General features: G+C 37.5%; 1 protein-coding gene across 1 annotated transcript; it reads left to right on the top strand.

Annotated features, from left to right (window-relative positions):
• The first annotated feature begins 5520 nt into the window (after positions 1-5520).
• LOC121431044 (DEP domain-containing mTOR-interacting protein-like) lies at positions 5521-26445 on the top strand. Its single transcript, XM_041628513.1, has 9 exons — positions 5521-5820; positions 11706-11881; positions 14244-14364; positions 16447-16516; positions 18136-18250; positions 18923-19117; positions 20668-20873; positions 24295-24399; positions 25709-26445. The coding sequence occupies exons 1-9, from the start codon at positions 5726-5728 to the stop codon at positions 25847-25849; spliced, it is 1224 nt and encodes a 407-aa protein (XP_041484447.1). The 5' UTR covers positions 5521-5725; the 3' UTR covers positions 25850-26445.
• Positions 26446-27804: the final 1359 nt, after the last annotated feature.

The following is a 27804-nucleotide window of genomic DNA, read 5'->3' as shown; positions in this document are numbered from 1 at the left end:
GTCCACTTGTAAATAACAGTGGCTATTTTATACTCTATTGTTTAACATACTCGACCAACGACTCTCCTTGTAACTTATTCTAATGTATTATTAGACTCACTTTTCCATGGTAGTCACACACATTCATATTCCCGGATATTGAACAAACTATATCGGTTTTTCAAGCAGCAACAGCAATTTCAAACTCCATTTTTGCCCATTTTGCCCCCCCCCCCCGTGCGGGGGGGGGCGAGAATCAAAACAAATTAGATGCCCATACTATGAATCGGCATTGGAAATAATTGCTCTTGAAATGTGTCAGCTTTCAAATTTATTGATAAAATTACAGTGCCTAGAATTTGATTTTTTTAGGGAAGTGCTTATCATAAGTTATGGCGCCCTCTAGTGTTGTAGTAAGGTTTTCACTGCATAAAATCCTGAAATGGGGATGATTTTTACATCAATTGACCAAAAATAATGATATACATTACATGTGATATATTCCACTGTTGTTGGATTGTATAACAAGACATATTCATTTCATTTTGTAATCCTTTTGTCCTAATTTTAGTGCCAATAAAGGGAAAAATAATATTTTGGGGGCAATATTTTACAATTTTGCGGGATTTTTCGTAAAGTCAGCCTCCGTATGGTTAAAGTTAAAAAACATTGACATCACAACATCATCAAAAATTCATTCTCAAACACCTCAGACAACTTTAAAATATAATTGGCAAAGAAAAGTAAGAAATAAGGTTGAAAACAATGGATTATCCTATTTGGCTTTGTACAGGCCAATATGGCGCCAAAAAAGGACCCCCCACAAAGGGAAGGAGGGGTCTGAAAATTTGACCCCAATCGTTTTTGGTCTAAGGGGACCCTATTGAAGCCAAAACAACCAAAAAATCAATTTTGGCACGATAGTCCTACGGGAGCTGTGTCAGTGACATACCGTACCACACTAATTGCCGGCACTAAGAGATAGGGAGGAAGTCGGGGCAGTAGTTCCCAATGCTCTAAATAGCCTTTATTCCCTTTAATTTTGTTAATTTGAGCCCCCTTAATGTGCATGCGCCGGGTCAGGCAGGTGTTTATCTTGTTGCCCGAATCAAGTTCTACAAGTTAGGATCGGTGGTTACCCTGGCTAGGCCGTCAGGATATCCCTGGGGGCCCCTTGAAAAAAATACTTTTTTTAAATAAAAAATGGTCTAAATAGCCCTTTATTCCCTTTAATTTTGTTAATTTGAGCCCCCTAAATGTGCATGCGCCGGGTCAAGCAGGTGTTAAGCTTGTTGCCCGAGTCGAGTTCTACAAGTTGGGATCGGTGGTTACCCTGGCTAGGCCGTCGGAATATCCCTGGGGGCCCCTTGGAAAAAAAAAATTTTAATAAAAAAATGGTCTAAACAGCCCTTTATTCCCTTTAATTTTGTTAATTTGAGCCCCCTAAATGTGCATGCGCTGGGTCAAGCAGGTGATTATCTTGCTGCCCGAGTCGAGTTCTACAAGTTAGGATAGGTGGTAACCCTGGCTAGGCCGTCGGGATATCCCTGGGGGCCCCTTGGAAAAAATACTTTTTTAAATAAAAAAAATGGTCTAAATAGCCCTTTATTCCCTTTAATTTTGTTAATTTGAGCCCCCTAAATGTGCATGCGCCGGGTCAAGCAGGTGTTTAGCTTGTTGCCCGAGTCAAGTTCTACAAGTTGGGATAGGTGGTTACCCTGGCTAGGCCGTCGGGATATCCCTGGGGGCCCCTTGGAAAAAATACTTTTTTAAATAAAAAAAATGGTCTAAACAGCCCTTTATTCCCTTTAATTTTGTTAATTTGAGCCCCCTAAATGTGCATGCGCCGGGTCAAGCAGGTGTTTATCTTGTTGCCCGAATCGAGTTCTACAAGTTAGGATAGGTGGTTACCCTGGCTAGGCCGTCGGGATATCCCTGGGGGCCCCTTGGAAAAAATACTTTTTTAAATAAAAAAATGGTCTAAACAGCCCTTTATTCCCTTTAATTTTGTTAATTTGAGCCCCCTAAATGTGCATGCGCCGGGTCAAGCAGGTGTTTATCTTGTTGCCCGAGTCGAGTTCTACAAGTTAGGATAGGTGGTTACCCTGGCTAGGCCGTCGGGATATCCCTGGGGGCCCCTTGGAAAAATTACTTTTTTAAATAAAAAAATGGTCTAAACAGCCCTTTATTCCCTTTAATTTTGTTAATTTGAGGCCCCTAAATGTGCATGCGCCGGGTCAGGCAGGTGTTTAGCTTGTTGCCCGAGTCAAGTTCTACAAGTTGGGATAGGTGGTTACCCTGGCTAGGCCGTCGGGATATCCCTGGGGGCCCCTTGGAAAAATACTTTTTTAAATAAAAAAAATGGTCTAAATAGCCCTTTATTCCCTTTAATTTTTTAATTTGAGCCCCCTAAATGTGCATGCGCCGGGTCAAGCAGGTGTTTATCTTGTTGCCCGAGTCGAGTTCTACAAGTTAGGATAGGTGGTTACCCTGGCTAGGCCGTCGGGATATCCCTGGGGGCCCCTTGGAAAAATTACTTTTTTAAACTAATAAATGGTCTAAATAGCCCTTTATTCCCTTTAATTTTGTTAATTTGAGCCCCCTAAATGTGCATGCGCCGGGTCAAGCAGGTGTTTATCTTGTTGCCCGAGTCAAGTTCTACAAGTTAGGATAGGTGGTTACCCTGGCTAGGCCGTCGGGATACCCCTGGGGGCCCCTTGGAAAAAATACTTTTTTAAATAAAAAAAATGGTCTAAATAGCCCTTTATTCCCTTTAATTTTGTTAATTTGAGCCCCCTAAATGTGCATGCGCCGGGTCAAGCAGGTGTTTATCTTGTTGCCCGAGTCGAGTTCTACAAGTTGGGATAGGTGGTTACCCTGGCTAGGCCGTCGGGATATCCCTGGGGGCCCCTTGGAAAAAATATTTTTTTAAATAAAAAAATGGTCTAAACAGCCCTTTATTCCCTTTAATTTTGTTAATTTGAGCCCCCTAAATGTGCATGCGCCGGGTCAAGCAGGTGTTTATCTTGTTGCCCGAGTCGAGTTCTACAAGTTAGGATAGGTGGTTACCCTGGCTAGGCCGTCGGGATATCCCTGGGGGCCCCTTGGAAAAAATACTTTTTTAAATTAAAAAATGGTCTAAACAGCCCTTTATTCCCTTTAATTTTGTTAATTTGAGCCCCCTAAATGTGCATGCGCCGGGTCAAGCAGGTGTTTAGCTTGTTTCCCGAGTCAAGTTCTACAAGTTGGGATAGGTGGTTACCCTGGCTAGGCCGTCGGGATATCCCTGGGGGCCCCTTGGAAAAAATACTTTTTTAAATAAAAAAATGGTCTAAACAGCCCTTTATTCCCTTTAATTTTGTTAATTTGAGCCCCCTAAATGTGCATGCGCCGGGTCAAGCAGGTGTTTATCTTGTTGCCCGAGTCGAGTTCTACAAGTTAGGATAGGTGGTTACCCTGGCTAGGCCGTCGGGATATCCCTGGGGGCCCCTTGGAAAAAATACTTTTTTAAATAAAAAAATGGTCTAAACAGCCCTTTATTCCCTTTAATTTTGTTAATTTGAGCCCCCTAAATGTGCATGCGCCGGGTCAAGCAGGTGTTTAGCTTGTTTCCCGAGTCAAGTTCTACAAGTTGGGATAGGTGGTTACCCTGGCTAGGCCGTCGGGATATCCCTGGGGGCCCCTTGGAAAAAATACTTTTTTAAATAAAAAAATGGTCTAAACAGCCCTTTATTCCCTTTAATTTTGTTAATTTGAGCCCCCTAAATGTGCATGCGCCGGGTCAAGCAGGTGTTTATCTTGTTGCCCGAGTCGAGTTCTACAAGTTAGGATAGGTGGTTACCCTGGCTAGGCCGTCGGGATATCCCTGGGGGCCCCTTGGAAAAATTACTTTTTTAAATAAAAAAATGGTCTAAACAGCCCTTTATTCCCTTTAATTTTGTTGATTTGAGCCCCCTAAATGTGCATGCGCCGGGTCAAGCAGGTGTTTATCTTGTTGCCCGAGTCAAGTTCTACAAGTTAGGATAGGTGGTTACCCTGGTTGGCCGTCGGGATATCCCTGGGGCCCCCTTGGAAAAAATACTTTTTTAAATAAAAAAATGGTCTAAATAGCCCTTTATTCCCTTTAATTTTGTTAATTTGAGCCCCCTAAATGTGCATGCGCCGGGTCAAGCAGGTGTTTATCTTGTTGCCCGAGTCAAGTTCTACAAGTTGGGATAGGTGGTTACCCTGGCTAGGCCGTCGGGATATCCCTGGGGGCCCCTTGGAAAAAATACTTTTTTAAATAAAAAAAATGGTCTAAATAGCCCTTTATTCCCTTTAATTTTGTTAATTTGAGCCCCCTAAATGTGCATGCGCCGGGTCAAGCAGGTGTTTATCTTGTTGCCCGAGTCGAGTTCTACAAGTTAGGATAGGTGGTTACCCTGGCTAGGCCGTCGGGATACCCCTGGGGGCCCCTTGGAAAAAATACTTTTTTAAATAAAAAAAATGGTCTAAATAGCCCTTTATTCCCTTTAATTTTGTTAATTTGAGCCCCCTAAATGTGCATGCGCCGGGTCAAGCAGGTGTTTAGCTTGTTGCCCGAGTCAAGTTCTACAAGTTGGGATAGGTGGTTACCCTGGCTAGGCCGTCGGGATATCCCTGGGGGCCCCTTGGAAAAAATACTTTTTTAAATAAAAAAAATGGTCTAAACAGCCCTTTATTCCCTTTAATTTTGTTAATTTGAGCCCCCTAAATGTGCATGCGCCGGGTCAAGCAGGTGTTTATCTTGTTGCCCGAATCGAGTTCTACAAGTTAGGATAGGTGGTTACCCTGGCTAGGCCGTCGGGATATCCCTGGGGGCCCCTTGGAAAAATTACTTTTTTAAATAAAAAAATGGTCTAAACAGCCCTTTATTCCCTTTAATTTTGTTAATTTGAGCCCCCTTAATGTGCATGCGCCGGGTCAAGCAGGTGTTTAACTTGTTGCCCGAATCGAGTTCTACAAGTTAGGATAGGTGGTTACCCTGGCTAGGCCGTCGGGATATCCCTGGGGGCCCCTTGAAAAAAATACTTTTTTTAATTAAAAAATGGTCTAAATAGCCCTTTATTCCCTTTAATTTTGTTAATTTGAGCCCCCTAAATGTGCATGCGCCGGGTCAAGCAGGTGTTTATCTTGTTGCCCGAGTCGAGTTCTACAAGTTAGGATAGGTGGTTACCCTGGCTAGGCCGTCGGGATATCCCTGGGGCCCCTTGAAAAAAAAAATTAAATTAGAAATTTCCAACCCTTTTATTCCCTGACTTTTGTCCCCTAAAAAATCCTCGTATTAGGGGAAGCCAGCTATTTTATGGTTGCCCGTGTTGTGTTTCACCTTTTAAACCCCCTAGCTAGCTTTCAAAACCCCTAATTTTTGAATATCGAATATTGAATATCTGTCCAACTTCACACGCGTTTGAATATCGAACCTGAATATCCAACCAACTTCACAGTTTGAATATCGAATATCGAATATCCAACCAACTTCACGCCGCCGGTGGGGTGGTGCGCGTATGCGGCATGCAACGTAAACAATCATTCAACGGGAATCAAAACACAGACACGCGGTAGACGGAATAGGGGAAATGCTGGAAAACTGATACAATTTGGTTGATCTTTTCAAATTCATGTCACAGATCTTAGAAATTAGCCGAAATTGTTCGTTAGGTGTGGATATTATGCTATATCTGAATATTTTGTTCAAGTTTTCAGTTGCTGAAAGGAGGAACGAATTATGAGAGGCAAGACGAAGTCTTTCGACGGTTCGGCAGTTTTGTCGCTGGCTTCAAAGGCTACGGGGAACATATTGATCATTGGTGAAAAACTCAGGTGAGTTTGTACTCACTTATTAGGGCTGAAATTAGCTCTAGGTTACTCCTCTTGAGTCTTGCCATGAAACAAAATTATAGCTGGTAGAAAAGAAAACATTCTTTTAATCTTTCATCACTGATCAGCTAGGTGCGTTTAATATCTGCAGTAGACATGGTAGAGGCGCTGGTCAGAAAATTGGGATCGTCCCACTCCCACTGTCTGACTGTCCCAGTTTACAGGGACTGTCTCAGTTTATAAGGATTTCTTCACACAAGAAATCTAGGAAAGTTCATTCACCTGTCAAGTGCCGACACCAATCAAGTGTGCTAGTCAATGTAAACATATCAGGTTTCATAACAAGATTATTGGAAGAAGGTAAGTCATGAAAAATAGACGGTGAACTGGGGGAATTGAGGTCATTGAATTTATTTTTAGCACTCTCAATTTCCGTAATTGCTGTCTTTGTCCCATAGGGGGAAGTGAAAAAAAAAACGTCCCCATAAACAAGGACAGTCTCAATTTATCAAGACATGATTTGTCTTGGTTTATGAGGATATCCTTGTTTTCTGGGACAATCCCAATTTTTGGACCAGCGCCTCTACTGATCTGGCGCCAGCTTCCAATATATTAATGTCATGATATTGATAATCTGTCTTTTCTTGACTTTAGTTAAGTACTTCTATTACTTGTTAGGCCGAATTCGAGGCCTTCTTTTCTTGTTAAAAATTTGGTAGACGGGAATAATTTCACTATCGTATGTAGGGATTTATTTAACAATTTTGACATTTTGTTATTACAGAGGAACAACCTACTAACATACCTTGTAAGTTGTAACATACATACCACCTTGTCTAGACAGCTGGCAGCCGTCTGTTTCGAGGAGTTTTTACACATTTTCTTTTTAATTCTCCTCGTAAACAGACGGCTCGCTATTGTGCTTCCACCATTAGGGGACTTGCAAATTAGTTGCAATGCAAAATCCCCCCATCGGGGCTCTTCAATTTTTTACTTTAATGAATAAAAATTTTGAAAATTAACGCCACCAAAATGCAAATTTATATTTCCTCTTGGCATTAATTGCCCAAAAACGGAGAAAAATTAAGTTAAAAGGAACAAAAACAGTGACTTATCTCGGCTGTCGCGCAAATTCACTTCCCCGTTTTATCCGATCTTAAGTACATAAATATATGCCTATGGCCATTGAGTCCCCTGTACAGATCGCGCTAGAACTTCGGTCTCTGTATTTGGTGAGTGAAGCAAACGGAGTTCAGCTGAACAACCAACAAAACAGAGACCGAAGCTTTTGGTCTATACCTTGTCATGCTTGTTTTGTGGGCGTATTAAGTTTTACCTATAAAAACTTGCTTGCCCCCTCCTTCCAATTTCTTGATTTCATGAATTGAAGTCAGTATAGTGGAAGATAAACTGGTACGGTACTGGTTATATGGCGATGTGTGGTTTCAGCAGGTAAAGTTATTAATGCGAACATGTACTATTTACATGTGGGTCAATCCATGTCAAATCAACAAATGCTTGTCACCCGACCCCCTTCGATTTTCTTTAAACTCGCACCAAATGTTCCCCCAAGTGTCTGACGGAAAAATCTGAAATATTTTTCCCCAAGGTCAAACGGTTGCTAAGATACGGCCTCCCTTAGCAACCAATGCGTGGCCAAACAACCAAGTTTTAAAAAAATTTGCTATTTTTGATCGACTGCTGCAACCAAGTTTGATGAGGTAGAGTGCTTATTTTCTGGAAATTGGAAGAACTTTTTAGTCTTAACATGCACAGTATATTACGGCACGGATCTGACCAGCCGTTATTGCGCACGAGGTCGCCGAAAATGGTGTTAAGCATCCAAGTCAGTGATTTCGGGTGCATGTTTGGAAGCTCATAACTTCCAAATTCAATTAGCTTCTAGCCCAATATCATGCATATTTGAAGACTATCACTTGCTCAACAGACCTACAAAAAATTGGCCCAAACGTGCGCGTCAATTTCTTGTAGGGCGCCCTCAAAGTTGGATTTTTTCTAAAAGTTGCCAAGTTCAAGGTCACGGATCACCCCTCGTCCCATCGAGGAACAACACCAATTTCTGTATACTGATAGACAATTACCTATATTTTCATGGGATACTTAAAATTTTTTGTGACCGAAATGTTTAATAGCTCGTTTACGCATTCGAAAATGGTCGTAAACACCCCAAAACCAATGCAAAACGATACATACAGGTTTATCAGCACACTTCACATTGCAATAAATCAGAAATGAAAAGCCAACAAACACTGGTATTGTCTGTAATGGTAGTCTGTAATTAGTACTAAAAGGATATGCATCACAAATAGTTTGACTTATTGGCAATGACCTTGAAAAATACAACTGAAAATCATTATAAACAATAAATCAGGTCAATTTTCCGTGATTATAGGGCACTAAACTGTATTTACACGTACTTTAACTTGTGTGTCATTTCAAAACAAATGATGATTTTAAGCTGATAATTGCAAATCCTGTTCCTTTCAGGTTGTATTTTAATATCCAAATAATACATAAAGTCACATCTTTATCTTTTGACCTTGACATTGATCTAAAAATAGCTGAAAATGCCTTAAAATTAGCATATTCACAACACCCGTGAGTTTTACAACACATTTCAGAATTGATTTTCTCACAGACTAAAAGCCTGATCATGTTGATATTTGCAGTACTGGTAGTCCATAATGAGTACTTGGATGATCTTTTATTAATTCATTCTTTTTCACACCACAATGACCTTGAAAAAATGGCTGAAATTCACCCAAAATCTTTAATCCGCCAATATCCCACCATTAAAGGTTGTTTACACCGACTTTCACTTATGTGTCATTTCAACACAAATGATGATTTTAGGCTGATAATTGCAAATCTTGTTCCTTTAGGTTGTATTTTAATATCCAAATGATACATAAAGTCACATCTTTATCTTTTGACCTTGACATTGATCTAAAAATAGCTGTATATGCCTTAAAATTAGCATATTTACAACACCCGTGAGTTTTACAACACATTTCAGAATTGATTTTCTCGCAGACTAAAAGCCTGATCATGTTGATATTTGCAGTATTGGTAGTCCATAATGAGTACTTGGATGATCTAATATTAATTAATTTTTTTTTACAACACAATGACCTTGAAAAGATGGCTGAAATTCACCCAAAATCTTTAATCTGCCAATATCCCACCATTAAAGGTTGTTTACACCGACTTTCACTTATGTGTCATTTCAACACAAATGATGATTTCAAGCTGATAATTGCAAATCTTGTTCCTTTCAGGTTGTATTTTAATATCCAAATAATACATAAAGTCACATCTTTATCTTTTGACCTTGACATTGATCTAAAAATATAGCTGAAAATGCCTTAAAATTAGCATATTCACAACACCCGTGAGTTTTACAACACATTTCAGAATTGATTTTCTCACAGACTAAAAGCCTGTGACTGATGTGACTTTATGTATTATTTGGATATTAAAATACAACCTCAAAGGAATAAGATTTGCAATTATCAGCTTAAAATCATCATTATTTTGTGTTGAAATGACACATAAGTGAAAGTTGGTGTAAACAACCTTTAACGATGGGATATTGGTGGATTAAAGATTTTGGTGAATTTCAGCCATCTTTTCAAGGTCATTGTGTTGTAAAAAAAATTAATTAATATTAGATCATCCAAGTACTCATTATGGACTACCAGTACTGCAAATATCAACATGATCAGGCTTTTAGTCTGCGAGAAAATCAATTCTGAAATGTGTTGTAAAACTCACGGGTGTTGTAAATATGCTAATTTTAAGGCATATACAGCTATTTTTAGATCAATGTCAAGGTCAAAAGATAAAGATGTGACTTTATGTATCATTTGGATATTAAAATACAACCTAAAAGGAACAAGATTTGCAATTATCAGCCTAAAATCATCATTTGTGTTGAAATGACACATAAGTGAAAGTCGGTGTAAACAACCTTGTATGGTGGGATATTGGCGGATTAAAGATTTTGGGTGAATTTCAGCCATTTTTTCAAGGTCATTGTGGTGTGAAAAAGAATGAATTGATAAAAGATCATCCAAGTACTCATTATGGACTACCAGTACTGCAAATATCAACATGATCAGGCTTTTAGTCTGTGAGAAAATCAATTCTGAAATGTGTTGTAAAACTCACAGGTGTTGTGAATATGCTAATTTTAAGGCATTTTCAGCTATTTTTAGATCAATGTCAAGGTCAAAAGATAAAGATGTGACTTTATGTATTATTTGGATATTAAAATACAACCTGAAAGGAACAGGATTTGCAATTATCAGCTTAAAATCATCATTTGTTTTGAAATGACACACAAGTGAAAGTACGTGTAAATACAGTTTAGTGCCCTATAATCACGGAAAATTGACCTGATTTATTGTTTATAATGATTTTCAGTTGTATTTTTCAAGGTCATTACCAATAAGTCAAACTATTTGTGATGCATATCCTTTTAGTACTAATTACAGACTACCATTACAGACAATACCAGTGCTTGTTGGCTTTTCATTTCCGATTTATTGCAATGTGAAGTGTGCTGATAAACCTGTATGTATCGTTTTGCATTGGTTTTGGGGTGTTTACGACCATTTTCGAATTTGTAAACGAGCTATTAAACATTTCGGTCACAAAGAATTTTAAGTATCCCATGAAAATATAGGTAATTGTCTATCAGTATACAGAAATTGGTGTTGTTCCTTGATGGGACGAGGGGTGATCCGTGACCTTGAACTTGGCAACTTTTAGAAAAAATCCAACTTTGAGGGCGCCCTACAAGAAATCGACGCGCACGTTTGGGCCAATTTTTTGTAGGTCTATTGAGCAAGTGATAGTCTTCAAATATGCATGATATTGGGCTAGAAGCTAATTGAATTTGGAAGTTATGAGCTTCCAAACATGCACCCGAAATCACTGACTTGGATGCTTAACACCATTTTCGGCGACCTCGTGCGCAATAACGGCTGGTCAGATCCGTGCCGTAATATACTGTGCATGTTAAGATTAAAAAGTTCTTCCAATTTCCAGAAAATAAGCACTCTACCTCATCAAACTTAGTTGCAGCAGTCGATCAAAAATAGCAAATTTTTTTAAAACTTGGTTGTTTGGCCACGCATTGGTTGCTAAGGGAGGCTGTATCTTAGCAACCGTTTGACCTTGGGGCAAAATATTTCAGATTTTTCCGTCAGACATTTGGGGGAACATTTGGTGCGAGTTTAAAGAAAATCGAAGGGGGTCGGGTGACAAATTGTCTGAAAATTGGTTGATTTGACGTGGATTGACCCATGTACTATTAAAGTTTTGGGTGTATTGTTTTTTCAGCATTCTAACCTTATAGCCTATACTATAGTGTTTACTTTGTTCGTCTTTGCCTTTGGCACAACAAGCGTGGCAATTCATTTTCTGTTGTCTCATTAATTATCATCCAAGCATGAAGAATGTATCCTGTAACCAGCTGATTTGGCATCTAAATATTTCATCTGTCAAATAATAATAATAGTCCTTGTCATGATTTATTGTAAAATGATTTGCCATTGCTAACTCGAGCCCTTTTAAGTGTAGACTCTAAAATCTATCCTTTTTACTTGTTATAGGCCTATTTCTTTTCGTGTTCGAGTGAGAGCATGAAATAATTTTGATTGGAAAAATTCTCCAATGCAGGTGACTAAATAAAAAGGCATTTAACATTGTGCATGTTTTCTGCTAGGCCCAACATTTATTTTACTGGGGGATTTAAAGGGTTAATTAACCATTTTGTTTTGTATTTTTATAACTATTTTCATGATTGAATTGAACTGGATTAATGTAAATTGAATTGTACCATCTTTTCATAACTTTTTCAGGAATGAATGGAGATCATCACTTATCCAAGATAGACGATACAGACTTCGACATTACCAAAAGTGTTTTATTGGTAAAGATGTCATTGACTGGATTGTACTACACAAGGGCATCAAGGAAAGAGGAAAGGTTGTTGAACTCATGAACGTCCTGCAGAAATACAATGTCATTCATCATGGTTAGTGTGAACGAACCCGAAGCATAAATTTTTGTAATGTTTTAATCACCCTGTATTCAAATTGAATGGACTTCATCTCCTGGAAACGTAAACAATGTATTCATTTCATCTACATGTGTTGGTGACTTGAATAGACTGCAAAACTTGGAATTCAATTTTCACACATTAGATGTTGCTATGTTAGGCAACTGGCAAGATTTTTGATTGTCAAGAACAACAAAGTCCTGAGATGACTTGGTCTAGACTCTGACATTGCTTGCATTATCTTTCTTTACTTTGAATAGGCCTATTTAAAATAATTACTTTTTAAATCAAAGCTTGTACGTACTTGACAACCTGAAGATTGGCAGACACTGACATCGCAACAAGTATTGTCACATTTTCATCAAGTCACTGACCTTACTAACATTATATTTACAAATAGAATAAGCCTATGTGTACTACATTTTAAAATCAAATCTTGTTTTTGACAACCTGAAAACTTCCTATCCACTGACATAACAACAGGTATTAGTACATACAAACTGGATTCCTAACAGGTCACATGAAAAGAGTGTTTGAATTCAATTTATAATTACAGGCCTTTTCCATTTCCCACCAAGTCACTGACCTTGCTTGCATCAATTGTCTTTCCTTAAAATAGAATAAGCCTAAATGAAGATCTATACTTTCGATATCAATGGTTGTTCTTGACAACTTTAAAGATTGGCAAACACTGACATGGCAACAATTGTATACAAACTGGATTCCTAACGGGTCAAAGAAAAAACATGAAAGAAACACTAGTATTTTATTATGTACCGGTGAGTAAAAAGGTGAACCAAATAACAGTCCTTTATTTGCATTTTGAATAGAATAGGCCTATGTCTAAGTACATTTTAAATCAAATCTTGTTTTTGACAAGCTGAAAACTTGCTATTCACTGACATGGCAACAAGGCTATTTTATAGAAATACAAACTGGATTCCTCACAGGTCAAAGAAAATAACATGACAGAAACATTGTAATTCTATTATGTAATAAACAGGACTGCATTAATTCCTGACCTTGCTTTTATTGTCTCAAGTTACAAGTAGAATTGTTAAATTTAATGCATACTTGTCAAGACATACCACGCTTTCACACAGTACCAAAATCATAATTTGAATGATGGTTCCAGTGAAAAGTAATTTTAATGTCAAATTTTTAGCGCTTGTGAAACCAAACTAGAAGAAAATGTCACAAACGCTAATCACAAATTCAAATTCTACTCTGGAGGTTAATTCCAGTTTATGTTTCACTCAAATTATGGTACAAATTTTACGTCTGAAAGGGTTGACCTCCAAACATCTGTTGAGGGGCGGAGCTTACTTGACCTTCAAGCACTTCCGTAGATAATATAATTGTCATGCACTCATCATAGTTTCTTTTTTGTGATGCAGTGCTTTGATTGGGTTTGACTGACAAGTCACCAAAGACACGATTCCGATTTACTCAGGAATTTGAATTCAAATCACAGTTTTCAAGTGACTGTGTGAATGGTAAAATGATTCTAAAGACGAATGGCAATCATCTTACAATGATGATTCAAGATTCTCATGTGAAAAGGCCCATAGAGAAGCATGATGCAAATTGGATTCCAAGTTACATATATCTAACTTACTATTAGCTGAAAGGAATACCTGTACTTTACCTGCTTTGTAAGAAAGAAATGTAAAAAAAAGCTGAATGACCTCATACGATAGAGATGTAATAATAATGATACTTAAACATTCTTAAGATGCATACCACAAAAGATCAATCTTGGTCCCTAACCTACTCAAAGCTTGGAAGATTCTTGACCTATAGAAGGAATGAAAAGATAGCATTGGGCATGAGTGAAGGGAAAGTAATATATAATGATGAGCATTGTCACCTGAGGGGAGTATATCATCAGTATTTTGGGGAGCTTGGTTGTAAGATCTGATAACTTTCCTTGATTTTGTGTGACTGAGAAGCAAGGTAACTATATGATAAAATGGGACTTGTCAGATAAAACATCCGACAAGTACTCGCCAGTTCTGCATGAGGAACATTTGTTCGCTCAAAGTAACAACTTATATTTTCCCCCCATTGGGAGCCTAATTTTCTGCAAGCTCTGCTTGCTATTTAGTCTCCTCACTTTTTTTTACATTTTGTAGTGTACCTTATGCTTAAATATTTATGTTAGATACTTAATTTGATCATTGATACACTATGTTTATGATTACATTTGTTATGTATATTATGATATTTGTTTTAAAAGTGGAATCAATAAATGAAAAGGTTCTATTGATTTGTTCTCGTTTCAAGAATATTTATATTTTACATTTTGATGACACATTTCAATGTGTTTTTTTTCCAGTGTGTGATGATCACCTGTTCAAGGATGAGATGCTTTTCTATCGGTTCCGAGTCGATGATAAAACCTTCAGAGATAGTCGAGAATCAAGGACCATCATCAATGGTACAACAATATTTTACAGGTAAATACATGCATGAAGCTATTATCAGTGCAATAGTGAAAATATTCCACCTGCATGTGGGAAGTATAACATGAAGCAATTAGCCATGAAACAGTATACAAATATAACAGGCTTTGAGTAAGTATAGCGGGAAGTAGTCATCTGAGGTTGGACTGGCATTACTATTTTTCCCGAGGGCCAAATAGTGATTACGCCAGTGCAACCGAGGATGGATAATACCCTCTATACTTTCTGAATGAAGGCCTGGTATATTTGTTTTACAGTATATCCTACTTTAATAACTTAAAGCAATAGATCTTGATAATATAGTTCTTGTACTCTTAGTTCATCCTTTTTTAAAATCTGAACCAAACCAGCTGCGCTGACTGACCTTCTTTTCCTGAAGTGCTTATGCGCTCAATGCGGGGAACGCGTATTAGTGCTTGTGCCATCATGATCTCTGACGTCGGTGATGGAATTAGTCAACTATGCCATCATTGATGTCACGGGATAGTACATTTTCTTCGGTGGGCGTTTCATTTTTGAATTCATCGCAAAATAGTGAGAATATGTTTGGTCACATGATGCTATACACCAATCAGCAAACAGGATGTAATTTATGTAGGATATAATGATGACTATATAAGAAGTAAATACATTGGCTACACATTACATGAATCAATTAATCAGTGGAGCGGCACTTTTTTAAACAATATTCCATAGGTAATGTGAATGGAAAGTATTGCATTTCCATTCTTCATAGTTTTCAACCATATTTGATTTTATGACTGGTATCTCTATGTACCCCAAGATCTATCATCTCGACCCAATATGAAATTCCAACAAACATGTTGGACCACTATAAAAACAAACAACAGAGCCATTATATCAGTAAATTTGTAATTCATATAATATTCATCAATAAAAAAGAATAGCCTCAATAGTTTATTAAAGGCAAATGAAAACAACCCTTTGAAATAAATGATTAATTCCAACTCTGACAACAATTGTAAAAAAAAAGCAAATTTTGCGCTTGACTATAATTTACAATTCATTTCATGAAATGTTTTCAAGATTGTATTCAGTCTGTAAGGATCTACTGCAAAGTAGTCTAAGCTTGTTTGATGTAAATCCCTACTTGATTAACAAAAGAAGGCAACATACAGTCATAGATTATAGAAAGTTTTTTTCTTTTCTGATTAATCAAGGGTTATTGAGGAAAAAGTACAAAATGTAAACATGTACGTTATATGCTTCATATAGAGATAAACAGGCAGGCAAACCATATTCTACATGTATATTCAAAATTTTCACATTTTATGTCCAATTACCATCGAATGTTTTACAGATGTTTCAGATACATAGCAATGTTCACAATTATAACACTCGAACGAGCAATGATTTTCATTTATTTAAGATTTCCTCAACCATCACAAAAAAAATCTTTCCACTGTTTGGAATTCCATACCTTGTAACATAGATCACACACACAGGGGAGCAAAATTGCCCACCCCAAAAAATTGACAAGCAAAAAAAAAAAGGTCTTCAGTCCAAAAAATAAAAAAAATGACAAGCAAAAAAAAAAAAAAAAAGGTCTTCAATCTAGTCAGGGGGACAATAACGGTCGAGGGGGGAGGGTATGTCTTTTGTTTGGGTTGGGGCTCGTCAGGGGGGGCAGACTGCCCCCTCCCCACCCCCCCCGTAGGTATGCTAGTGTTACTGTGTAATATACATGTATATTATAATTTCTTTTGAGAACTAATTCTCACAAGGCCTCTGTGCTTTTCTTCTCAAGTTCTCTTTCATTCAATTATGATAGTTAATCAAGGCAATGTTTTGTTTATTTATAATATGTATTACTCTGCATTTCTAATTTGTCTGCATTGTACATGTTTTCTTTTTTTTAAACCTTTTTGAATTTGGATGAATAAAGAATTGAATTGAATATTATGCAACGATTAATATCGATTAAGAAGACAAAAGGTGCTTTCCTCTTGAATGGAAACATTTTATAATTCAATGTAAATCTGGAAACTACATGTAATTTAATAGTATTCACTTCTAATGACTATTCTCCTTTTCTTGTGGTCTATTTTTCTTTAGAGTCACAAGTGAAACTTCTTCAAATCCATTGCTGAAACCACATACAGAGTTTGGACACAAGTATCCGAATGTAAGTAAATTAAGAAGTGTCTTTGAATATATGGATTCAGGGGAACGTTCACTTCTTGAAAAGATTCATCTGTCAAGTCCCATTTTGTCTGACAGGTACCTTGTCAGCCAATCAAAATCAGATAAGGATGTCAAATTTGACAACTTGTTGGACGAAAATATTGATGAAAGGCTCCCCTGGTTTATGGTTGTGGTATTGAAATTGAAGAATTGAATGAGACCGGTGAATGTTTTATAAAGCTTTTCATACGCTATGAGCAAATTTATGAATGATTGGTGATCCTTTCCTGTGGTAAATGATTAATGCAAATTCTGTTGTATGCTTAATATAAGAAAGGTTCACCAGTCGTCTATAGAGTCGCTTGTAACTGACATTCTGAATAGCTTTATGAAAGATCAGACATTTGGCTTGAATGCCATGTTAATTTTTTGTTATTACTAATTTGTTATCAATTTCACAATTTCTTTCAGAATCCCTTGGCATAATAAAAGAACAAAAATTATAGGCCTACATACAGCCCGTATTGTGAACACTGGTTTAATTTAAACCCTGGTGGTTTAACTATGGAGAGCCAATTGGAGCACAAATCCCAATTTATTGACTCATTTTACACTCAAGTCATTCATAGTTATCTGGGAACGACAACTGGAGTATTTTTGTATATGATGAAAGTGAAAGGAAACAGAATAGTAAACATAACAAAGATACAGTATAAACAGAATCTTGGAATTTTTGGCACCCCATAGTATTAGCACAGACTTAGACCGTGGTCTAAGTCAAGCCTGACTTCAGAATACAGGCCTTGGTGATCATTTATTGGATTTTGTGTATGATTGAGAGTTAATCACATGGTCGAAAAACTCAAGACACAATATGAAAATAAAAAGAAAGCTAGATTAAAAAGGGGCTATCATGTAATAAATGCATCGTCTTGCTCTTGCTCTCCCCACCCCATATATCACATTGTTGCGCAACATCGAAAGATACATTATATATTATTTTATTGAACAGGATACAGCCTCTTAGAATTGTATCTTTCATGAGTTGAGAACTACATGAATAAATGAGCCTGATCGTATCCTGTTTAGTTTACCAAGTGTTTTAAATACACTCTAATTGTTTCTAATCTTGGGATCTATAGTCAGACATTTTATAACAGATTGGAAATAATAAGATGGGAAATAACATAGATACATACATAAGTACTCTTGTGTGAGGGAAATCTTTTTGAGTGTTAGGATGTTGGATAAATCATGTTTCAGAGAAAATGTGAACAATTTTTTAGTAGTACAGCTGGTGGTATAATAAGGAAAAAAGAGAGAAAATATAAAGAGAGAGAGGGAGAGAAATCAAAAAGGATCATGGAGTGGGGTCTACTGTTCTGTAACTTTTTTTCATGCTAGAATGTAGTTCACTCGACTATTATGGTAGAAATGGGGTACTACATGTTCATTGCATAGTGCTAGTAAAATAACTTGCAAATTTTGATCTTTTAACTTCATGGCTAGAATGGTTGTTAGTGAGCCAGCGTTCATCGAACGTCTATCTACACTGCTGTTTACTTTCAGTAAATATTCCTTGAGTTTATATTTAACCCTCTGTATTTCTCCTCCCAACAGAGTTTCTATGGTGCAGAACTGGTATCCTGGTTGTTACGAATTAACATGTGCAATTCAAGAGATGCTGCTACAGGACTTGGTAAAGATCTTCTAGAGGCGGATATCATCAGACATGGTAAACAAAGTTCATTGACAGTTGGTATATAGAGGGTGTTGATACACTAAGCCTAGAGTGGATAGATTGTGAGAGTGATTTACATGTAGTCTTAGAAATGTGGCAACAGGACCTGGTAATGGATATCATCAGACATGGTAAGCAAAGTTCATTGACGGTTGGTATATAGAGGGTGTTGATACACTAATTCCAGAGTGGATTGATTGTGAGTGTGATTTAGTGTTAGAAATGTGGCAACAGGGCTTGGTAAAGATCTACTAGAAATGGATATCATCAGACATGGTAAGCAAAGTTCATTGATGGTTGGTGTATAGAGGGCGTTGATACACTAAGCCCAGAGTAGATTGATTGTGAAAGTTATTTAGTCTTAGAAATGTGGCAACAGGACTTGGTAAAGATCTACTAGAAGCGGATATCATCAGACATGGTAAGCAAAGTTCATTGATGGTTGGTGTATAGAGGGTGTTGATACACTTAGCCCAAAGTGGATTGATTGTGAGAGTGATTTAGTCTTAGAAATGTGGCAACAGGACTCATCATGGGTTGCGCATTTCATAAGTGTAATAAGATTTGAATCAATAAGAATTACAAAAACTTATCATTTTGTTGGTTGGCTCAAGTAATATGTCCTCTATCAAAATCAAATGCTTACTTCTTTCTTGTATGATGCAGTTACAATGGACCATCACTTTAAAGATGAACGACTCCTTTATCACTTCAACCCCGTCATGTCTGATCTGAGCTTGACTGATCTAATGACGTTAGACCAAGAAGCAACGATGATGGCATCGGGTGAAGCGGCTGTGATGCCATCCTTGACGATACCAAGAGAATCTCAAAGGATACACTCAAACTCATCTTCTTCAGGTATTGGGCAAAAAACCCCAAAAAAGTTGCAATAGAGTATAAACATATCATATATTTATATGTGATATTTATATATATAATTTCTATATCAAATGTATATATATTTTTACTTTTAGCTTCCCATAATTTTAACCAAGACTTCAACCGTAGTTAATTATAGTTAAACCAACGATTATAGTTAAACCAACATTTAAAATTCAGGTCTTGCTCTCTTAATTTTGCTCTCTTGGATTTTTGATCACTGCAATTATTTAAATTTGTTATTGATTTCTAAATTCTTACGATATTGTTTTGGATGTGACTTGGTCTAGGGGCTCTGACTCTTGTCTTTATTCAAATGCTCATAACTTTCTCACTATTTGTTCGATTTTTCTCTGACTCTTGTCTTTCAATCAGAGGACCGTGGGTTCAAATTAGTATTAGTGGTAGTTAAAGGAGAATGAAACCATTGGAACAAGATAGCTTGTGTGAAAACAGAAAAACCAAAGAAACAGATCAACGAAAGTTTGAGAAAAATCGGACAAATAATGAGAAAGTTATGAGCATTTGAATATTGTGATCACTAATGCTATGGAGATAGCAAATTGGCAATGCGACAAAAATATGTGATGTCACTTGTGAACAACTCTCCCCATTACTTTAGTATATATTTCACTAGAAAAGAATTGCCTCTTTTATCTCATCTATCCATAAATCATGTGTTCTGTCTACATGAGGGCATGTAATACATATTTTTTAAGAATACATCATGGATAAAGAGTTTGTATCATCATAAGAAAAAGCAAAAAGAGACATTTTGAGGGTATTTTATAGTCCACCAAAGGGAAAGTTGTTCATCAGTGACATCACACATCCTTGTCGCATTGCCAATGTGAGGATCTCCATAGCATTAGTGATTGCAATATTCAAATGCTCATAACTTTCTCACTATTTATCCGATTTTTCTCAAACTTTCTTTATTCTTATTCTTTGATTTTCCTGTTTCTACATAAGCCTATTTGTTCCAAAGGTTTCATTCTCCTTTAAATGGTATTTATTAGAAAGAGCAACACTGCCATGGCAGGTTGTCCTTCAGCAAGCAGTTTGCCCACATTGTGCTGCCCTGCCTGCACTCAACCCATGTGAGGTGAATGGATACCTGGGCCCAGTCTTACAAAGAGTTGCGATTGATCCGATCAATCACAACTATGGACGGTGGGCAACGTCAAAATCTATTATGCATGTTTTTTCAAAATACTTTCTAATTATAATGCATATTCATGCATTCATTGTTTTCGTGAAAATTCAGTTTGCTTCTCTTTGATTACAAAGGACATCGTGCAAATGTCCTGTAGAAAAGATTATGACACTGATGGATTTCCATAGAGTTACGATTGATTGGATCAATTGTAACTCTTTGTAAGACGTTGCCCTGGAGGGATAAATTCCTTGACTGCTCAGCAATTGAAGTGGCAGCTTGTTCTAAAGCTGAGGTAATTATAATATCACTTTAGGCATAGGATTATTTCTAGATAGATGGTGCCATATAGTTTATCATTATTATTTTACAGACACATCTCTGGAAAGGGCATCACTTTCGGGTTCAAAGCCAGACCTGGAAGTCCAGGATCAGAACCAGAACCATCTAGGAGAATCTTCGAAAGACTTGGACCCCCCAAACATCCCTACAGAACCAGTCTGCACCAGAAGATGGGGATCGTTTACCGCCAACGAACTCAGGCATCCTGAGAGTCCATTCACCAAACGACATATCAAGGTGAGGCTACAGAGAAATGAAAGTAGTTTTGGTAAAATACTGATTTCATGTGAATGTCTGTAGAACCAAGGTTGATTGTCACTATATAACCATGGATCTAGATCTGGGGAGTGTTTCATCAATATTTTTGTCCGACAAGTTGTCGGATCCGACAACTTTCCTTGGTTTTGATTGGCTGAGGGGCAATGTTACCATGGTAACTGTTGGATAAAATGGGATTTGTCAGATTAAACGTCTGACTAGTCCTTTCATGAAACGCTTCCCTGGGCCCAGTAAAACAAAGCTTGGCTACTTTGAAAGAACAATTCTGATTGGTTCCTCGTCGGTCTAATGAGCAAAATGCGCATGCAATGAAGGTCTTGATAGGCCATTTCATTTAGTGACTGATCGCAAACCTTTGCTTTACCAGGCCCAGGTACAGTTACATGAATCGTGAAGTAAGATGATCTTTGAAGGTTTCCATGGTGGAGAGAATAATGGAGGTATTTACGGTAAACACCATGTATGTAGTCGTGAAAAGGACCGTTTGTTACTCTTTCTTGATTGTATGTTAGCTCTGAAAAGAACTGTTAATGACTTTGCCAGTCAACTACTGTAATTGCGACTCTCATTAGTTGACTGGCAAAGTCGTTAACAGTTTTTTTCAGAGCTAACATAAAATCAAGAATGACTAACAATCAGCCCTTTTCTATTGCTAGAAAACAATCGCACTAAAGATCACAAACACAGATGAGTACATGTGGGACAGTGTATTATTGTTGCTTAGAAACAATGTTATGCTCATTTTTGCTGATATTTCAGCAATTACACAATTTCTTCCAGAATGCTCTGGCACATATATTTTATTTATACAGACACTTGGGTGGTCATTTAATCAGAGTTAGTATGAACTCATTTTGAAATTGTTATCACAACTAGCGCTTGTCTTTCATGTAAATGCATCCATAGTTGACGTTGGGACCGTTTTCTGAAAGTTGTCATCACAAAGGTTGTCATTATCCGCCAGTTGCTATCACAGTCTGATGTATGTGCTTTTCAGCCCATCAAACTCAAGGATAGTTGTCTTATCTGATAGCTTATGATGAAATGCCTCCTTGAAGGAACTTCAGAAGAGACCTTACGCAACAACTGTTGAATATCGGTTTAGAGCTTACCTATGGTATTTTGGTCAGAATAGTCACATTCACTTTTTTGGTATTTTTTGAGAGGCACTATTATTCTATACTCTATATGACATTTCCACCTTATGTAACTAAGGTCTGATTTCTAAGACTAATCTCTAAACTTTCACTTCTACTTATTCTGTACTTTCCATGTTTTTGATGAAGAAATCTTTGTATTCACTTGTATAGTATACTGCATACCAAGATGCTGACATTGCCCCCAAATTCAGTTATGTAAATGGACTCATTGACTGCACAAAGTGTATTGATTAAGCGTGCAAAGTTCTTGTAGAATTATCTCTGATATACACGTACTAGGAACACGACATGCTACATAAATCAAATCTTCTATTGATTGGTTTGAATAGCATCATGTGATCCAAGATATACTGTAATAGTGTACTCTTCCATTATTGACATTACAGATCATGCGCTCTCTCGGACGCACCGGAAAGCAAGGCATCTCTACCGGGCAAGTCCCATGATGCAAGAGCGCAAGCACTAATCAGATTATGCTGGGCGCGGTGGCTTAAGGGCAAGTAGGTCAGTAAGCGCAAGAAAATGGGCTCCGTGCAGCGCAGCATGTGATCTCGACCGGTTCAGCTTGTGGTTGAACCACAAAGATAGGTTATCGAGATCTATCCTATCGTTCTATCTTATTAAAAGTAGAGTATGGAACAATGATATACCAGGTGGTTGTTTCATAAAGCTGTTCGTAAGATAAGAATGACTTTATGCACGACTGGTGATCCTTTCTTGTGCTGTGTGATATCCCTATGTAATTGATTTAGGACTGAAGAACATGTTCCAGTCGTGCGTAAAGTTGTGCGTAACTTTACGAACAGCTCTATGAAACACCCCACAGGCGTTTCTTTTGATAGTATAGAGGGAATTATTCATCTTCAGTGGGATGTGCAGTATTACTATTATCCCTTGGGGCTTTGCTCCTGTGTAAATAATAGTAACTGTCGGTCCAATCTCAGACAAATACTTCCAGCTATACTTCCTCAAAGCCTGGTATATTTGTAATTTGTATGATATAAAATGAGCTTGCATCTTGTAGAAATATCCCTGATAGCACATTGCCATAGAGCAAAAACTTGATATCCTTCCCAAATGATTGGCTAAAATTCATCATGTGACCAGTCATTTTGCCTCAGCTGCATAGCAGAGCGAGATTATAAGCGCTGTTTTTCTGACGCTAGTGGCCGCGTCGTCAGCATTGAAATCTTAAAGGTCAAGTCCACCTCAGAAAAATGTAGATTTAAATCAATATAGAAAAATCAGACAAGCACAATGCTGAAAATTTCATCAAAATCGGATGTTAAATAAGAAAGTTATGACATTTCAAAGTTTCGGTTATTTAAAAAAAAATAGTTATATGAACGAGCCAGTTACATCCAAATGAGAGAGTCGATGTCACTCACTCACTATTTCTTTTGTTTTTTATTGTTTGAATTATACAATATTTCAATTTTTACAAATTCGACGATTAGGATCTCTGTGCCTGAAGCACAAAATGTTAAAATAATGGAATTCCACGTGTTCAGGGAGGAATGGAACTTCATTTCACATGACAATGACGAGAAAATAACAATATTTCATATAATAAAATACAAAAGGAATAGTGAGTGAATGATGTCATCAACTCTCTCATTTGGACGTAACTAGCTCGTTCATAGAACTATTTTGTTGAAAATAAGCGAAAAGTTTAAAATGCCATAACTTTCTTATTTTACATCCGATTTTGATGAAATTTTCAGTGTAATGCTTGTTGAATTTTTCTCTTTTTATTCATATCAAGTTTTTGTTGGGGTGGACTTGTCCTTTAAACAGGGTTATGTTTTTGAAATGCCATCATAGCTCCAACGTATACGGACCTAGTTCATGAAACTTTGACATAAGTGTAGGTCAGAATGCATGAGTTTCAGATCACATTACCAAGTTCAAAGGTACTAGTGGATTTGTTCTATTGACCGGCCATGGTTTTTACATGAGGCTGGTCACCAAATAGGATGTGACTATCTTACAAAATATATGATTCACATCATTTTTCTCAAGCATTAGAATAATGACACAAACTTTTTACCATTGATACAGTCAAAACCTATGCCATACCCTTGTTTAGAACTGTTCCAATGGTATCTCTTTGATATAATTCTTAATAATGCCTGTGATGATGAAAAATATGTCCATCCAAAATGCTATCTGGCCTGTTTTTATTCCACCTGCAAGTGTGTTTTTGTCTCTGTATACAGATTGTAGGAGATTCCGTTGGCTTTGGTCTTGTGATACGAGGAGGCGGTCCAACCTACGTCCAGACTGTAGACCCTGAAGGGCCAGCTGCAGCAGCAGGATTAAAGGTAAGATATTACATTGTCTTTGTAGGAGATTTGGTTGGGTTTACTTATGTGATACAAGGAGACGGTCCCACCTACGTACAGACAGTAGACCCTGAAGGGGCCCGCTGCAGCTGCATGGTTAAAGGGAAGATGTTACATTGCCATTTGTAGGAGATTCTGTTGGATGTGGTCTTGTGATACAAGAAGATGGTCCCACCTATGTACAGACGGTAGACTCTGAAGGGCCCGCTGCAGCTGAAGGGTTGAAGGTAAGACATTACATTGTCATTTGTAGGAGATTCAGTTGAGTTTACTCTTGTGATACGAGGAGACGGTCCCACCTACGTACAGACGATAGACCCTGAATGGCTCGCAGCAGCTGAAGGGTTAAAGGTAAGATGTTACATTGTCATTTATAGGAGATTCAGTTGGTTTAATTTTGGTGATATGAGGAGGCGGTCCCACCTACGTACAGATGGTACACCCTGAAGGGCCCGCTGCTGCTGCAGCTGCAGTTAAAGGGTTAAAGGTAAGATATTACCTTGTCATTTGTAGTAGATTCTGTTGGATGTGGTCTTGTGATTCAAGGAGGTGGTCTCACCTATGTACAAACAGTAAACCCTGAAGGGCCCGCTGCCACTGCAGCTGAAGGGCTAAAGGTAAAATGTTACATTGTCATTTGTAGGAGATTGAGTTGGGTTTACTTTTGAGATACAAGGAGACGGTCCCACCTGCCTAAAGACAGTTGACCCTTAACGACCAACTGCTGAAGCAGCATACAAAGGTAAGATGTTACATTGTCATTTATAGCAGATGCTTTTGGATATGGTCTTGTGATTCAAGGAGATGCTCCAAACTACGTACAAACAGTAAACCTTGAGGACTTCAAGGTAGGATGGTGCATTGACATTTATAGGAGATTCCCTAGGGTTTGGTCTTGTGGTACGAACTGGGGAAACCCCTTACCCAAGCTGGACATTCAGTACGTTAAGATGATCATGCCTGAGTTTCCTTCAGCAAGAAATGGATCCACATTGTGCTACACTCGCTCCAAAGCTGCTCTTACACGCAGAGCATGTAACAGTAGCTCCGCTAAAGCCAAGGTTATTATGCTGCATTGTAGAGTACTTTAAAGACTTCTAATAAAAGATGTCTTCAGCACTATATATTATTGTTGTTGATAATATTATTATAATATAGAAAAAATGATATTATTGTTATCATCATCATCATTATTATTATTATTATGATAATTATTATCATTTTATTAATTGTCTCCATTATTGTTTCTAATAGTCTCATTGCTTTCTGTCTTTCTCTTTTGTTAAAGGTAAAGGAATACCTTGCTGCTGTGAACGGCACCGATGTCCTTGAAATGAACCATACGGATGTAGCCAAGCTCATCCTTGCCAATCCCTACGAACTCTCTCTTGATCTTATGATAATAAAAGATGGAATCATGGGAACTTAGGTCCATAGCGGGCCTGACGGAAGTCACATGGTGGTGGTTGAGTATTCATTTTACAATCATTATCACCGATATCTGCAGGGCAATCCCTACAAACTCTCTCTTGATCTTATGATATTAAATGATTGAATCATGGAATAGGTCCATAGAAGGCCTGACGGAAGTCACATGGTGGTGGTTGAGTATTCATTTTACAATCATTATCACCAATATCTGCAGGGCAATCCCTACAAACTCTCTCTTGATCTTATGATATTAAATGATGGAATCATGGAATAGGTCCATAGAGGGCCTGAAGGAAGTCACATGATGGTGGTTGAGTATTCGTCTTATAATCACCGATATCTGCAGGGCATCGTTGGGTCAGGCTTGGATTCAAAGGGTACTGCATCCATTAACTAACTGATAGCTAACTGTTGTTCAGTTTATGACCAGCCCCATACACAAGGTTGAACCTGAATTTTAATCCATAGGGGAAGATTGTCTCCCCTGCAGATTCTCTGTACACATGTCCCGATAGTGTTGGGACATTGGGTGATTTCAAGTTCATTGTTGACCTTTTGGTGTTGGTGTTAGGTCAATTTTTACACGATCATAACATGAAACATAAAATGAAGACGGTCCTGAGAAGTCACTCACTAGTTGTTGGATGTCAATAATGTGATCTGGATCAGTTTTACAAACTCTGAATTTAGTTTTGGAGCTAAGGGAAGCAATCCAAATTTAAACACCAACACCACCACCACCAAGGCCAACACAGGACTTGAAATCACCCACTGTGTGTACTGATACAGGCAAGTTGTGTCACCAAATGTCCCATACTTGCACAAATCAATGTGGAGCTGTCATTAAGATGGCAGCTTTGATTTTTGAGGAGGCACTTTTGCAATATTTCTTCATCTGAATGCTAGAAATTACACATGGATTATGATTTGAAAAAGAAAAATACAGCCCCCTCCCCCCCCCAAAAAAAATGAAACCATTTCCGGTGCAGTACATTTCCCATTTCTGAATAAAGGTCTAACTTATCATTACTCTCACTAAATTGGCAATGTGATGAAAACAACAAAATTACTGTTCAAAATGCAAATTGGCAACTTCTCGTTGAAGTCCGCTTTTAGCATTCATTTCAACATGTTTGGTGTCCTTGCTGATAACTTGAAAATTAATAATAGTTGCCAATTTGGGGATGAAAAAATAAGTTAACCTTTATATTAGGAAAACTGTGTAGCTATGCAAGTTCTTATATCACTTTGTGGTAGCTGCCTCACGAAAATAAGGCAAACAATCGTTTTTTCCTCTGTAAAATAAGAAAACTAAAGTCATACCTCTTGGAGCAGGGCTGGTTATATGTGTGTTTATTTTCAAGTATACCTCAATTTTGGTACTCTTAATAGGGTTTTATTGTACATATGTTAGGGATGATTCATGTATAGTTGCAATTATGTATATTGATGAATATAAGTGGCATTATTATGACTATTATATGGTAGTGTGTGTTTATGAATTTTCATATCAGAAAAATTACACACCCCCAAAAAAAGATTAAAGCCTTTTCCAAAAAGCAACACTATTTGGTCATGCATCATCAATTTTCTTGCAGAGAAGCGATGCATCTTTAGTTGACTTTCTAGAAAAATTTGTAGAGTATTCAAATTTCTAAACTGATGAGTGCCAAATAGTTTTTGCCAGAAGATGTGAGTCAAACTCATTACATATTGTTTTAGAATCTGTTGCACACTGAATGAATCATATTTACATTTACTTCATCAAGTTACTCATTTTACTTTGTATGATGTATCCTGTATGCAGGGGCGGATCCAGTATTTTTCAGAGGATATTTCGTCCGCGAACAAATTTGACGAGCAAAAAAAGGTCTTCAACCACAAATTAAGGATGTTTCGTACCCGGAAAAAAAAGGTTTTCAACCAAAAATTATGAAAATTATGGGTTTTTCG

Source organism: Lytechinus variegatus, chromosome 17, assembly GCF_018143015.1.
Source record: "Lytechinus variegatus isolate NC3 chromosome 17, Lvar_3.0, whole genome shotgun sequence".
Classification (NCBI taxonomy): Eukaryota; Metazoa; Echinodermata; class Echinoidea; order Temnopleuroida; family Toxopneustidae; genus Lytechinus; species Lytechinus variegatus.
Note: the sequence above shows the minus strand (reverse complement) of the source record. Positions and strands in the feature narration are given on the sequence as shown.

Bases quoted from the DNA above. Each gene is read 5' to 3' on its own strand.
- LOC121431044 (XM_041628513.1), top strand. From the start codon at position 5,726: ATGAGAGGCAAGACGAAGTCTTTCGACGGTTCGGCAGTTTTGTCGCTG. The intron at 14,365-16,446 runs GTAAATACATGC...ATTTTTCTTTAG, and splicing joins GGTACAACAATATTTTACAG to AGTCACAAGTGAAACTTCTT. The intron at 16,517-18,135 runs GTAAGTAAATTA...TCCTCCCAACAG, and splicing joins TTGGACACAAGTATCCGAAT to AGTTTCTATGGTGCAGAACT.